Below are 15,238 nucleotides of genomic sequence, written 5' to 3'. Positions count from 1 at the left end.
TATAACTATATTTTGCAGTTGTTATAAATACAATGATACAAATTTTTACATGTAATATAGAATCATTCAGCAGTCTAAAAATCTTGACTTATTTAAAATTAAACTTTAAATTTTGGGATAATTGTAGAACCACATGCAGTTGTGAGAAATAATACAGATTCCATGTACCAGTCACCCAATTCCCTCAGTCGTAGCATATTACAGAACTATAGTACAATATCAGAACCAGGATATTGGCATTGATTACAGTCAAGATGCAGAAAAATTTCATCACTACAATGAACTCTACTGTTGACCTTTTATAGCCACATCTTACTCCCCTCCCTGCTTTCCTCTCTTCTTGACCCCTGGCAACCACTCATCTATCTTTATTTCTATCATTTTGCCATCTGAAGAATGTCATATAAATGAAGTCATACAGTATGTAACCTTTTGGTACTGCCATTTTTTTACTCACGTAATTCCTTTAAGATTCATCCAAGTTGCTTGTGTGTATCATTATTTCTTTTTATTGTTGAGTAATATAGTCCATAGCATGGATGTACTACAATTTGTTTAACAATATACCTGATGAAGAACATCTGGGTGGGTTCCAGTTTTCGGTGATTATGAATAAAACTGTTAAAAACATTCATGTACAGGTTTTTATGCAAACATAAGATTTAATTTCTCTTGGACAAATGCCCAGGAGTACAATTGTTTGGTCATATGGCAGGTGCACATTTCGTTTTTAAGAAACTGCCAGACTGTGTTTCCAGAGTGGCTGTACCATTTTATATTCCCATCAGCAATCAGTGAATAATCTGGTTCTCCACATTTGGTGTTGTCACTTTTTAAAAATTTCTAACCATTCCAATAGGATATAGCGATATCTCACTGTGACTTTAATTTATATTCCCCTATTGAGAAATGATGTTGAACGTCTTTTCACGTGCTTACCTGCCATGTGTATATCTTCTTTGTTGAGATGCCTCATGTTTTTTGCTCATTTTCTAATTGGATGGTTTGATGTTTTTACTGTCGTTTCAAATATTCCGTATGTATTCTAAATACTAGTCATCTGTCAGATATGAGGTGTGCAAATATTTTCTTCCACTTTGCAGCTTGTCTTTTCATCTTCAGAGTTTTTCACAGAGCAAAAGATTTTAAATTTTGATCAATTTTTTCCTTTTATGGATTGTGCTTTTGGTGTAAAGTTTAAGAAGAATGATTTACCTAGCCCCAGATCCTTAAGATTTTCTTTTTTCTGTAAAAGTTTTATATTTTTAAGTTTGTGATTCATTTTGAGTTAATTTTTGTATAAGATGTGAGACTTAGATCAAGGTTTTGTTTTGTTTTGTTTTTTTGTCTATAGATGTCCAATTACTCCAGCAGTATTTGTTGAAAAGCCTATCTTTCAACCATTAAATTGTTTTCATGTCTTGGTGGAAAAAAAAAATCGGTTGAGCATATTTCTGTGGGATGACTTCTAGGTTCTCTGCCCTGTTCCACTGATCTATGTGTCTGTACCTCTGCCATAGTCTTGATTACTGTAGCTATACAGCATGTCTTGAAGTCATTTAGACTGATTCTTCCCACTTTATTCTTCAAAATTGTTTCAGCTACTTCAGTTCCTTTGCCTTTCCATATAAGTTTTAAATCTGTATCTACAAAAAATCTTTCTGGGATTTTGATAGGAATTGTGCTAAATGTGTATATCAATTAGGGGAGAAGTGACATCTTCCCTATATTGAATCATCTAAATACATGAACAACACTGTGTGTCTCCATTAATTTAGATCTTCTTTGATTTCTTTAATCAATATTTGATAGTTTTCAGCTTATGAGTCCTGTTCATGTCTTATTAGATTTATACTTGCTATGGTTGGAATACATCCCCAAAATTTCATAAGAAAATATTTGCAAATCACATCTCTGGCAAGGTATTAATACCCAGAACATATTAAAAAACTCCTACGTCTCAACAGCAACAACAAAAACCACAAACATCACAAATAACAACTGTTGGCAAGAACATCAAGAAATCAGAACCTCTGTGTACTGTTGGAGGGAATGTAAAATGGTACAGCCACTGTAGGGGTTTGAACATGTCCCCTAAATTTCCTGTATTGGAAACTGAATCCCCAGATTCATGTTGACTGAAGGTAAGGCCTTTGGAACGTAATTGGGATTAGATATGGTCATCAGGGTAGGGCTTCCATGATGGGACTGGTGACTTTATAGGAAGACAGATCTGAGCTAGCAGGTTTGCTCTATCTTGCCATGTGATGTCTCCTGCCATGTCATGATGCAGCAGGAAGGCCCTGACCAGATGCTCACCCCTCAAACTTGGACTTCCCAGCCTCTAGAACTGAAAGTAAAAAATTTATTTTCTTTATAAATTACCCAGTCTGTGGCATTCTGTTACAGCAGCAGCAAACGGACTAAGACAATACCTAAGTATTTCATTGTTATAATACTAATGTAAATGGCACTGTGTTTTTAATTTTGGTCCCCACGTGTTGCTAGTACATAGAAATGCAACTCACTTTTGTATATTAATCTTATATCTATATTGTCTTGTATCCTGTGACCTCACTAAACTCACTTATTAGATTTAGGAGGATTTTTTGCTTACTGTGTTCTTTCTTCCTTCCTGGGGTCTCAGGATTCCTCCTTTTATTGCTTCCTTTCTGTTCAGAGAACTTTCTTTAGCCATTCTTTTAGGATAGGTATGCTAGTGACAACTTCTCTTCCAGTCTTCCTTCATCTGAAAATGTCTTGATTTCCTCTTCATTCCTGTAGCATATTTTTACATGGTTGATTTTTTTCTTTCAGCACTTGGAAAATGTTGTGCCACTTCCTTCTGACCTTCATGGTTTCTGATGAGAAATCCACTGTCATTAGAATTAATTTTCCTTATAGGTAAAGTGTTATTTCTCTTCCTACTTTCAATATTTTTTTCTTTGTTTTCAGTTTTCAGAAATTTGACTATAATGTGTCTTCGTGTGAATTTGAAGGGATTTCTCTCATTTGGGATTCACTCAGCTTCTTGAATCTGTAGGCTTATGTGTTTTGCCAAATTTGGGGAGCTTCCAGCCATTACTTCTTCAGGTGCTTTTTCAGCCCCATCCCCTCTCTCTCCTTTGGGACTTTGACGACGTCAGTGTTAGATCTTTTGTTATACTCCCACAATTCCCTGAGGCTCTGTTCATTTATCTCTGTTATTCAAATTGGGTCATTCCTATTGTTCAATTTTCAAGTTCACAGATTCTTTTTGTCTGTCCTCTCTATTATGGTGTTGAACCTATCCTTTGAGTTTATTTCATTTATTGTATTTTCTAGTTTTAAAATTTCCATCTGGTTCTTCTTTGTCTCTTACATTTCTTTGTGGAAACTTCTCTATTTTTTTTTTCATTGTTTGTTTCAAGCATACCTGTAATTGCTTATTGAAGCAATTTTATGAGGACTTCTTTAAAATCTAACATCTCTATCATCTCAGTTTTGACATCTGTTGATTTGATTCTCTTTTTTCATTCAGTTTGAGATCTTCCTCATTCTTAGTATAACAAGTGATTTTTCATTAAAATCTGCACATTTGGGGCATTATGTTTTAAGACCCTGGATCTTATTCAAACCCTCTGTTTAAGCTGGCTTTCTCTGACACTGCTCCAACAGAAGAGGGGCACTACTTCATTACTTCTAGGTAGGGGTAGGAGTCCAGGTTCCGTACTCAGCCTCCACTGACACTGCAGAGTGGAGGGCTCCTCGTTACTGCTGAGCAAGGGTGAGAGTTCTAGCCCCCAGCTAGGCTTCCACAGAAACCTCCCTGGCTGAGAGAAAAAGGGGTGCCTCATTGTTGCCCTTGATACGGCCTCTACTGACACCACAGTAGAAGGGGCAACCTGCCTACCAATAGATGACAGTGAATCTCATGACTCTTCACTCGGTCTCCCCTGACACCACCACCACTGCAGGGAGTTGGTATGCCTCATTATAGCCTGGCAAGGGTGGAAACCAGGCTCTCCCAACTGGCTTTGTTGGTGGGGTGGGTGTGGGGTCATAATTTTTTTCTGTGGTGTTTGGCTGGAGTAGAGTAGTTAGTGTGTTTTCTTTTTGCTAGGTGCCCCTTTCCTGGTCCTCTGGCTAGACAGAGTAGGCTTTTCTTATCTGCGCCTGTTGGCATTTCTGACTCACTGGTTTCTTCAGCAATGAGTCTGGGACATACGTGGCAAAAACAAACCCAGGAAACTCACAACCATGTCATTCCTTGGGTCTTGAGGTCCCTAGCTAGTCTGCCTTTTCTACCTTTCAGAGTATTCTTATGTTTATTTTGCAGATAATGTCCAAGGTTTTTAGTTGTACTTAGTACGAAGAATAAGAGAAAATACATTTGCTCCATTTTTTCCAGAAACAGAAGTCTAAATCTTAACATTTTTAAGAAATAATTATTTCCCACAAAAACCATGATAGGATAGCACTCTTCTATCTATTACAGTGGTTACAAAACTGGAGGCCTGTGGTTTTTAAAAAAAATTTAATTGCTGTTAGGTGGGCATTCTGTACTCTCCAGTTCTCTACAGCACTCCTCCATGTCTGCCTAGATTTGTGAACTGTTCCATGAAGGCATCTGAGTTTGCAAGCTCTGATTTATAAGTCACAAGGCCAGGCTATAGATTACAGAAGTAGATTTTGAAGGTTCATGCTAAAGCTTCCCTTTTCATAGACTAGGGCCCAATTTAAGAAATGTTAACCAAGACCCAGCTCAAGCATAATGAAGTCTTTCCTATACTCTGCCTTCGACTTCCCTCCAAATGTAATTACTGTACTATCCCATCCAATGATTAAACTTAGTATAAGGCCATCTCCATTTTCTCATTTTTCTTCAGAATGTTTAGAGAAGAGATATAGCTACTGTGTGTGTGTGGGTGAGGGAAGGAGAACAGAGAAGAGCTGATGATAATGATGAAGCAAGAGGAAGGAAGATGATCACATTAAAACTATAGTGTCCTAATTTTCATAAAGCTGGCCCAGATCAAATTCTTTTGAACACAATTGAATAATGTTCTAGCAAGAAAGGCATTTAGAGGTGAATAATCTAATCCAAGCCCCTTTATCCTTCCAGAAAAGGAAACTGAGCCTCAGAGACTATACAAGGTCACAAGCTAACCAATATTGTTTGTACTACTCCATCATGTTCTCTTTTCATAACCTAGTCCTACTTTCCAAACAATGGAAGCTGTGATCAATGATGTCACTTCTACTAATAGTTCCTAAAAATGTTTCCATTTGTAACTGTATTATTTCATCTAATCTACAGAAGATTACATTCAAATTTTGTTCTTAAAATTTCTGACAAATTCAAGAGAGATTTTTTACCATTTGTTAGCCTAGTAAAAATGAAAGCAATTGAGTTGGTAGTGGAGGGGGGACAAGCAAAACAAATATTTTATTACATTTTGTCTAATAGTCTTAATTAACAGGCCAATCTTCAGGATGACTCGGTATTAAATCAGGCATTTATTAATTTAGCTGCCACACAATTCAGTATAATAGCTATCTACTCTTTCAGCTGGGACAATGCTTGCCAAACTTGCCATTTCACATACCACCTCAACAAGTTTGGCTTGCTGTATCTGCCAACTGCCCATACTAATTTTATATTTATCTTTATATTGATTTAAAATCCATTCCTTTTTAATACTTTGCCTGCTCTAAGCTATAACATCTACTAAATCACAAGCCTGATGTGCTGATTTTTCTAATACACAAGAAAATAATTACATAGCTACTAAAATACGTCCATGGACATACCATCTAAACTCATGTCACGTGATACCAGCGATATTCTTACTGTACTTTAGATGAGCTGACCCTGGGCTGACTGACAATTTATGATATGAGTAAATAATAAAATAATTATTCTCCAATATCTGAGTTGCTAATTATTCAGATTCTTAGTAATATACCAGAAATGCAGGGTCCCATCACCAATTTCAACAGATAGAAACTCAGGAAGCCTAGGTTTTCAGATTTTATCATGCATAAGAAATATATGAGACACTTGTTTCCCTCCCTCAGACACTCTGATTCAGTAAATCTGGGATGGAGCCCGGGAAGCTGCATTTTTACAGGTGCTCCAGAGAATGCTGTCTTGGGAAGACCCAAGGGTCACATTTTGAAAAACAGTGGATGAGGCTGGGTATGGTGGCTCACACCTCTAATCCCAGCATTTTGGGAGGCCAAGATGGGAGGATCGCTTGAGCCCAGGAGTTCAAGACCAGCCTGGGAAACGTAGTAAGACCCCATCTCTATAAAAAAAAAAAAAAAAAAGAAAGAAGAAGAAGAAAAAAAAAGATTGAAAAGCAGTGGATGGGAATGCGGGTGGGACAAAATCTTAAAATCACTCTAGCTTTTCAATAGGATGACTTGAGTTCAAATCCCAAGTCTAACTGTATGACCCTAAGCAAGTCATTTCATCTCTCTAGGCCTCAGTTTCCTCATCCATTAAATGATGATTGTAATAATAGCTACCTCAATGGACTTTTTTAAAGAAGCAAGATCTCTCTATGTTGTCTAGGCTAGAGTGCATTGGCTTTTCACAAGTGTGACCACAGCACACTGCAGCCTTGAACTCCTGGACTCAAGTGATCCTCCCATCTTAGCCTTCCAAGTAGCTGAGACTACAGACCACCACACTCAGATTCACTAGGTTGTTTTAAGGCTTAAATGGATGACATGTCAAAAAGCATTACGAAACCCCAGAGCCTGTATGTGTTAGAGGGTTGATGATGATGATGATGATGATGATGACACAGAACCATTCTCGACAGCCTGTTACAACTCAGAAGACAATCAGCATTTCAAATAAGATGCCAAGCATTCTGCTCCACATAAACATCTGCTCCCATTTAATTACTGATGTTGAGTTTAATCTATAATAAATTAGCCCCCAAATTAAGTGTGTATTTCAAATAAGACATTTACACAACAGATAATTTCAAATATCAGCTGATGACTGCAACTTAAATCCTCAAGGAACTTTATCTGGCTCTTCAGGGTCAACCCCATGCAATAGCTCCCATGCCAGAGGGGTCCCAAAGGCCCATTTTGGTTACCCTGATTTTAAGAACTACTTTATAGGGAACATGTACAATTATCCTTGTGGTTTAGAAATATTTTATGTATTTATTATGTAAAAAAAAAACTCTCCTTGAAGAAAGTGTAACAACCCCTGAGTTATAAATTTAACACCAACTTTTCAGATTTGGCTGCAGGGCAAATATAACAAAGACAATTATAAAACATGCCCCCTTACAATAATTCATCAAAGACTTTAGCTATGATCTGATGTAGGAACTTAAAATTTAATTTCCAAAAGAAAGAAAGCCTTATTTTTTCTGAATACCATCTGTTCAACCATTCCAACATGAGCTAATTCAGCTACACAAAATTTGTAAATAGACTAAGATTGAAAAAACTTAGTTGCTTCATGTTAAAGTACAGATTCAGTCTGATCTATTCATGCAATGTTAGAAAGCTATGCACACAGTCGACATTCAATCTTTTATAGGACACACACAACACTAACAACTATTCAACCTTAATGAAAACATTACAGTTAACTCATAATTGTCCATAAAGAAAATCACCCCGAAGTGTGAGAGCTATTCTCTGCTAAAATGGGTTCTTAAGTCTCTCTACTCAGCGGGCAGTTTCTCAGCTAAGGTGCAGGCAATAGGGCAACTGGAACTGATGCGATCCGCAGCTGCTCAGTGACCAGCCATTCATGCATCAGTGATGCAGCAAATGCTTCTCCCACCTGGAGACAGTGTGTTTGCCCGACCAGGTTTTAAGGTCCAGGAGCCCCAGCTGCTCTTTTATGGGCAAACATGAACACCACATAGCAGGAAAAATGATTAAGAAATACATTGTCACTCTTCTAGCTGGGCAGATTATCCAATTTCTGCTAATCCACAGCTATGCCTTCCTTTGGTAGGCATAATCAACAGCATCTGCCAGTTTGGATGAGGCAAGAGACAGCACCATAGCCAAATCTCAATTAATTGGCCTCCTGAGCCTGTTTCTGCACTTGTTATTACCCTATGAGCTCTAAAGAGGAACTGAAGATAAAGCTCCTAAACAAGGAGTACCTATTAAGAATTAATTAGGATCTTTACTGTAATTCTTGATATTTGTAAGATTTGATGTCTGGCAAGGACCATGATATTGAGAGACTATTAACTAATGGTAGTCTGGGATACCAAATGCATTTTACACACACTTGTGAAAAATCAATCATCTCTTACTAGCAGGAAAAATGACTACTAATAAACAGAAACCTTAACTTAGGCAAACATCGGTACTGAAATATAAATGTGATTTCATTTAATATACCTATTAATAGTTTATTGACATTAAAACAAAGTTAGTCTTTAGCCTTAACAAAGTTGGAACAAGCGATTTTTTTGATTTGTTAATTGATTCAATATTTATTGAGCAACTGTTATGCTCCAGGATTGTGCCTGGGAAGCCAGTGGTGAGTAAAACTGCCCTAGTCTCTGCTGACAAGGAGCTTATCACTTAAATTTAGAATAAGCAGGGAATCTAACTTTTAAAAGGAACAAAAAGAGATTTTCACTTCAGTAAGGACTGAAAAATGAGGCTGCCCATACAATACTCTTTTGAGATTCTGGAAGGGTTTTTATACATTCTAGTATCACATGTTAATGCTGAATACTCACAGATAATACATAAATAAAAAAATTGTGAAGTTAGGGAAGTATTGTACATCAAGATATTTTCTGAAACTCACAATACTAACAAAGAAGCTATATGCATTTATTATTATAAAATGGAACTTGATTTTTAAAAGAATCATCGTCATCTAAAGACAGCTTCTCCTTTCAATTACAAAACTATGACTACATGTACTGGATACTGGTAAAATTTCTCTTCTACATTTCAGATCTAACTACAGAGAACCTTTCATCCTTATTCTCGAGCAAATGGCCATGTTGCATCAAAAGGCCAACAGCTCACTTGAATTAAAACTGCAAAGCTTCTTGGCTACTTAGCATACTGAAAATGAATTAAACACTCAATGTTGCTTACCTTGTAATCTCTGGACACATTTTCTGATGTCACTGAACCTGAAATCTGACTAGAAATTGTAGCAGCTATAAGCTGTTTACACCATTCAACATGTGATCCTGTGGGACTAAAAAAAATAGCATGGATTACAAAACGTTATATCATAGGATCTCAGTGAAAAAATTAGCACTGAATAGGAATATGATAACACTTCTTTTTTTAGATGAACTAACTAGACTCTTTGGTTACCTTCACATTTAATGTAAGAACTGAAATAGCGACTGACAACTAGGAAATAAGATTAGATTCCAGGTTAATTTTAAATGAATCACCCAATTTTCTCAAAAAAAGTTGAAGATTCTAGGTGTTAGTTAAGCTTACTATTCTCTACCATTTAATGGAATTTTACTCTATTAAAATTATATGGAAGCAATACTTCTTTTTTTTTTTTTTTTGTGAGATGGGGTCTCACTCTGTCACCCAGGCTGGAGTGCAGTGGCGCAATCTCAGCTCACTGCAACCTCCCAGGTTCAAGTGATCCTCCCACCTCAGCCTCCTATGTAGCTGGGACTACAGGCACATGCCACCAGGCCCGGCTTTTGTGTGTGTGTGTGTGTGTGTGTGTGTGCGCGCGTGTAGACAGGGTTTTGCCATGTTTCCCAGGCTAGTCTCGAATTCCTGGGCTCAAGTGATCCACCCGCCTTAGCCTCCCAAAGTGCTAGGATTACAGGCATGAGCCACCACACCCAGCCTGGAGAAATATGTGAAATATTTATCTTACAGCATAGGCTTTTCAAACATTCAATCAATTTCATGTTGGTAGTTTTAAATCTAGAAAATAGTGTACTTTTGAGTGAAGCAAAGTGACTCAGAAAAGTAAAGCTGAACATGAGATTTATAAATTACAGCCTAGAAAAATGATGTTCTCTGTGTAGTACTAACAATACCTTATACTTCTATAAGTGCTTTGACAACTTACAAATGGTTTTTATTTTTTATTTATTTTTTTTTTGAGACAGAGTCTTGCTCTGTCACCCAGGCTGGAGTGCAGTGGCGCGATCTCGGCTCACTGCAAACTTTGCCCTTCTGGGTTCAAGCAATTCTCCTGCCTCAGCCTCCCTAGTAGCTAGGATTATTTAGGCGTGTGCCACCATGCCTGGCTAATTTTTGTATTTTTAGTAGAGACAGGTTTTCACCATGTTGGCCAGGCTGGTCTTGAACTCCTGACCTCAGGTGATCCACCCGCCTTGGCCTCCCAAAGTGCTGGGATTACAAGCACAAATGGTTTTTATTATATCAGAGCCTCACAACCATGGTGTGATGAGAAGGCAGAACAGGGACTAGCCGACTTGTCTTTGAGGAGAGAAAATCGAGGCACAGAGGTGACATGTCCTGTGAGAAAGTGGCTGTCCTCAACAGGACATGGAACAAGCAATAGCGACTGACTCACTGCACTGAAGCCAGCAGCACAGATGCGAGCCAACCGCTTTACATGAAAACACAGCAATGCAAAGAAAATGTCATCTTTCACTCCCACAGAGCTCTGAGGCATCAAAGCATTTTCACACACGTAGCCTTGCCCAGCCTCACAGTGACCCATTTTACAGATGAAAAAATTAAGGTCCAGTTTTGCCCAAGGTCACACGACTGGCAAGTGGTCAGGCTGTACTCACCTGACCTAAAAGACCACATAAGCCAACTAGCGCAGTAAGAGATTTAACAATTGCCCCCAGAGGCCGGGTTCCTCTCACAATTTGGCAGAACACTAAGAAATCAAGCTAGAGGGCTAAAAACACTGACAAAAGTTTACCTTGCAGGTAGCTTTCACTGTAAAGAATGTTTCAGGCCTTTAAAAAAAAAATCATATCACTAATTAAACCCACACTCACATATCTGAAGGACAGAAACACCTGGAATCCCCAGGCAATATGGAAAATGACCCAAATTTAGTAAAAGAAAGAAAACTGAAGTTCTGTGCTAGTGATCCAAATTGCAGTCTCTGATCAAAACAGACCAGAGGTTATCTGTATGGTTGAAAATACTGAATGAGCAGAAATTCCTATCACATGCCAGGAATCTATATACCACAATTTCGACCTGAGGGGGAGAAGGAGGGAAAAGGGAGAAATTTGTTTCCTTTTTAAAGGTTAAGTCACTTTCATTCCCGCGTATATCATACTTTTCTTGTCATAATGCCTTTTTCTGTCAGCACCCACCAGTTGCAAATACAGGAAGAAACTGCAGAAACCCAACTGCTGAGCATGAGTGTGACCTGCTATTACCACCTGCCTGCCCAGCATGCCTTCCCCCTTCTTCTGATAAAGACCTTCCTCTTTACTTTGGGAACTGCCCTTCCCCACAACACAGGCTTCTGTGGGGGAAAGCGGAGAAGAAGGTTGACCCCTTCCTCCACCTGCTCCCACTTGTAGGTGAGTTACCTAGGACCAGCCAATCCCAGACTTTTCCCCTTGGATCCTGAAATACATGGATCTGTATCCAGAGCTGCTGGAGGCCACTCCCCACCCCACCCCACCCCTACCATCTTAAGGAACTCACAGCGATTAAAAAGTGAGGGGAAAAAAACGAGAGAGGGAGAGAGAGATGGGGAGTCCCGACAACACTGTTTGCAATCCTGACCTCAACTGTGCCTGTGGCCATCTCTCCTCCTGTCTGGAGCAGTTCTGTGAGCCAGGGCATCTCATTTGCCTTAAGCTAGATTGAACTGTGGTTTCTGTCACCTGCAACCAGAAGCATCCTGGCCAATGTAGTTACACACAGTGAAGCACAGTGGGTTAGCAGACAGGAGGCCTGGACATGAGTCCTGCTTCTGTCACCAGCTAACTCCATGATCTTTGGCAAGACACATCCTCTTACAGGACCACAGCTTCCTCATTATTAATTACAGTATTCAGAAGAGAAGTGAAGGCCCCATAGTCCCAGGGACATGGCCAAGTCCCACCCATAGAGCCAGGTTCCATTCTAGAGGTCACTCTTCAAAGATAAGTGTGAATCTGAGCTTGTTGAGCTGACAGAACTGAGAAAGGAGGCCATGATTCCTCCCCCATCCCTTCTCTGTAGTCTGTGCAATTGCCCTCTATACTCCTGGTGTCAATAACTACTTACAGGCTGGAGGCTCCCAGCTCTGTTTCTCCAACCTGGACTCTCCTGATCTCAATGCTGATGTTCCTACAAGACCTGTCCACTAGTCTGGCCCAGAGACGCTGCCAATTCAACCTGTCTAAACCAGCATCAGCCGCTCAGCCCCGCAACCTACTCCGCTCCTGTGTTTCCTAACTCAGGGCGCAGCACAGCCAGTTATCCGGCCCCCACACGCTAGAAAGCTGAGGTTTGCCTTGGAGTCCACCCAGCACTCTCCCCTCACATCTGAATGCTCACCATGTCGGGTCACTCTTACCTGGTAAGCATCTTGAAAATCCACCCAGCCCTATTCCTAGCCCAATTCCCTTTTCCAGACCTCCATCATTCTTCTGTGAATTCCACCTGCCTCATGAATTTAAGCCTCATCTATAAGCCCATGACTCCCCAGTTTGAATCTCCAGCCCAGACAACCCTGAACTCCAGGCTCAGATAGACCAACTATATCTTTGACATCTATTCTGGGACATATAATTGGCATCTCAAAATTGATATGTCCAGAGCGAAGAGCCTGCTATTTTCTAACCCTGCTCCACCTTAGAAAGACTTCTCCATCTCAGCAACACAATTTTCCCACAAGCTAAAATTTTGGAATTCTCCCAGATTCTTCTCTCATACCAACCAACCAATCTTCAGCAAACCCCATTGGCTCTACCCTGCAGGTCTTCGAATTACATCTAGAATCTGACCACTTCTCCCCTCCTCCGCTCCACTCTGGCCTGAGCCACCATCTCACTTGGCTTACTACAATAGCCTCCTACTGACAGTCTCTGCTTCAACTCCTTCCCCTTTCACTCTATTGTCCACATAGCACCATGGAGAGCCTACTGAAATCTACAACAGATGATGTCACTCCTCTGCACAAAGTCCCCAGTGGCTCCCCATGGCCTCTGAGGCTCTCCACCATCTGGCTCTGTGACTTCTCTAACGTCATCCCTTACTTGTCTCTCCCTAGCTCCCTCCCTGCTAGTGACACCTAGTCTCCTCGCTGATCTAGGAACACTTGGCTCACATTCACCTCAGGGGCTTTGCACAGGCCTCTGACTAGAATACTATCACCCCCAGGTATCTGTATGGCTGGATCCCTCGCCTCTTTGGGGGCATTACTCAAATGTCAGCTTTCTCAGGCTTTCCCTGATCATCAAAATCTCTGAAGGAAACCAGAAGATGAGGCATATTTGGGGGTGACACATTCTGGTCTCCTTTGGCTTCTTAAATGATTCTGATGCATGCCCATCCTGAGTACTTCTGTGTTCGCCTCTACCACCTATCTCATTTATCACATTCGATTTCCACTGTTGGTTGGTTTGTATTCTCCACTAGATGGTAAGCCTAGCAAAATGGTAAGGCAGCAAAAGCCGTGTTGTGCTATTCTCTGAATCGCCCAGACCTCGTGTGTGGTTGAAACTTTGCAGATGAGTGAAGTCCTCACCATTTCAAGTGCTGTCTTAGCTGTGACTGGTTTTCAGTGACACTAACCACTTGGGTGATTAATTTATTAAAATATATTGTAATTACACTGAGGTAGAAACAAAAGTGAAGGGAATGTTTCTTGTTTCTGTGCTTTTGGAAACTCCCAAAAGTTTGGCACAATGGGATGACCAAGACAGGCAGGAATGGGCATGTAAAACTGACTGAGCTACATTCCAACAGTGCATGCTGCCTGAGTGCACTCTGGTGTCAGGGAAATGGCCAAGTTGTGGGAAAACTGGATGTTCCGGGTTACACGATAGGCCATCTCTTGTCGTCGGAGGAGGCGGTGGCCCCTCCCAGTTCGACACGGTCACTTTATGTTTCTAACTGATTTCTCTTAGTTCTGCAGCTGCCTCAGAAGCAGTAGGCTTGCTTGTGTGTTCATGAAAACAATAAACTGGTTCCCTCAAAGTGTGAAGAACTGAAAGTAAATGGTTCTGTTTTCTTGCCTCCTGAGCAGTTTGGACGTTTTCCATCTCAGATTTTTGCCTCGATCTGCACCAGCTCCCACGCCCGCGGGGTCCCATCTCCCCGTCCTCACTCCCAACCCCCCATCAAAGACCCTAAGCAGCCACAGCAGAATTGGGGTCTTAAAACCACACGAGGCAAGGTGATGCTAAAAGAGGAGAGCCCGGGTGGGATCTCCCTCCCAACAGGATTGGTGGCCTGGGCAGGGACAGCCAAGCGATCGCCAAGGGCAGCAGGTGGCGGCGCGGGAAGTGGTTTGACAGCTGCGAAGCCCCTCCCGGGGTTCCAGGAGCTGGGGCTCTCGGGGCGGAAGTGAGCCAGGTGCGCAGCCCGCAGCAGGTCCGAGGGCAGCAGCCCCCGGATGGGGCGCTGAGGTTTCCGGGGGTGGGGGGGAGGAGGGGCCAGAGGGGATGAAGAGGGGCCGCCCACCCCGCCACCGCCAGGCCCTGCGCAGCGCGCGGGGAGGGGGCGGGCGGGCCTCGCGCGGGGCCCTCGGGAGTCGGGGCCGGGAGGCCGGGGCAGCCCGGGCCCCGCTTACCTGTCCAGGGTCTCCACGCTGGGCTGCCGGGAGCCGGCGGTGGCGCCCCCCGCGGCCCGAGGAGGCCTCCTGCCGCCCGCCGGCCCCGGGTTCGGGCCCCCGCCGCCCTCGCAGCCCGCCGCCGCCGCCGCCGGCCTGTCCATGGCGCGCCGAGTCCTGCCGCCTTGGGGAAGCCGCCGTCGGGACGGGAGCGGCGGCCGGGAAGGTTTCGCTGCTTGCCTCCTGCCGCCCGCTCTACCGCCCGCCCGCCCGCCTGCCTGCCTCAGGCGGCCGCCGCCATTAGCTGTCACCTGGCGGCCCCGCGTTACCCACAAGGCCGCGCGCGCGGGGGTCGGGGGGCGGGAGCGGGGGCGGGGAGGGCGGCGCGCGGGGCCGGCGCCGGGAACCCCCACCTCGCCCAGCCCCACCTGGGCGCTCGCCCACGGAGCCTTAGAGCGGGGATCTGGGACCTCCTGCTCCAGCGACCTGGGTGCGTACAGAGCCACTGGGGTTCGGAATCCCCAAACGGATTATGCGTAGCGTGCTTCACTC

General features: G+C 42.4%; 1 protein-coding gene across 4 annotated transcripts in view; it reads right to left on the bottom strand.

Moving 5' to 3' along the window:
* MTMR1 (myotubularin related protein 1) overlaps positions 1 to 15,035 on the bottom strand; it is a 71,396-nt gene extending 56,361 nt beyond the window's left edge. For 3 of the 4 annotated variants that reach the window (XM_034949814.3, XM_034949813.3, XM_034949815.3), the window contains exons 1-2: positions 14,708 to 15,034; positions 9,094 to 9,199 (exon numbers count right to left, since the gene is read on the bottom strand). In XM_034949814.3, the coding sequence (XP_034805705.1) occupies positions 9,094 to 9,199; positions 14,708 to 14,850 (249 nt within the window). In that variant the 5' untranslated portion in view covers positions 14,851 to 15,034. Of the gene's footprint in view, positions 1 to 9,093; positions 9,200 to 14,707 lie in introns of all 4 variants that reach the window. The other variant, XM_034949811.3, reaches the window with a different exon arrangement.
* Positions 15,036 to 15,238: the final 203 nt, after the last annotated feature.

This window comes from Pan paniscus, chromosome X, assembly GCF_029289425.2.
Source record: "Pan paniscus chromosome X, NHGRI_mPanPan1-v2.0_pri, whole genome shotgun sequence".
Taxonomy (NCBI): domain Eukaryota; kingdom Metazoa; phylum Chordata; class Mammalia; order Primates; family Hominidae; genus Pan; species Pan paniscus.
Note: the sequence above shows the minus strand (reverse complement) of the source record. Positions and strands in the feature narration are given on the sequence as shown.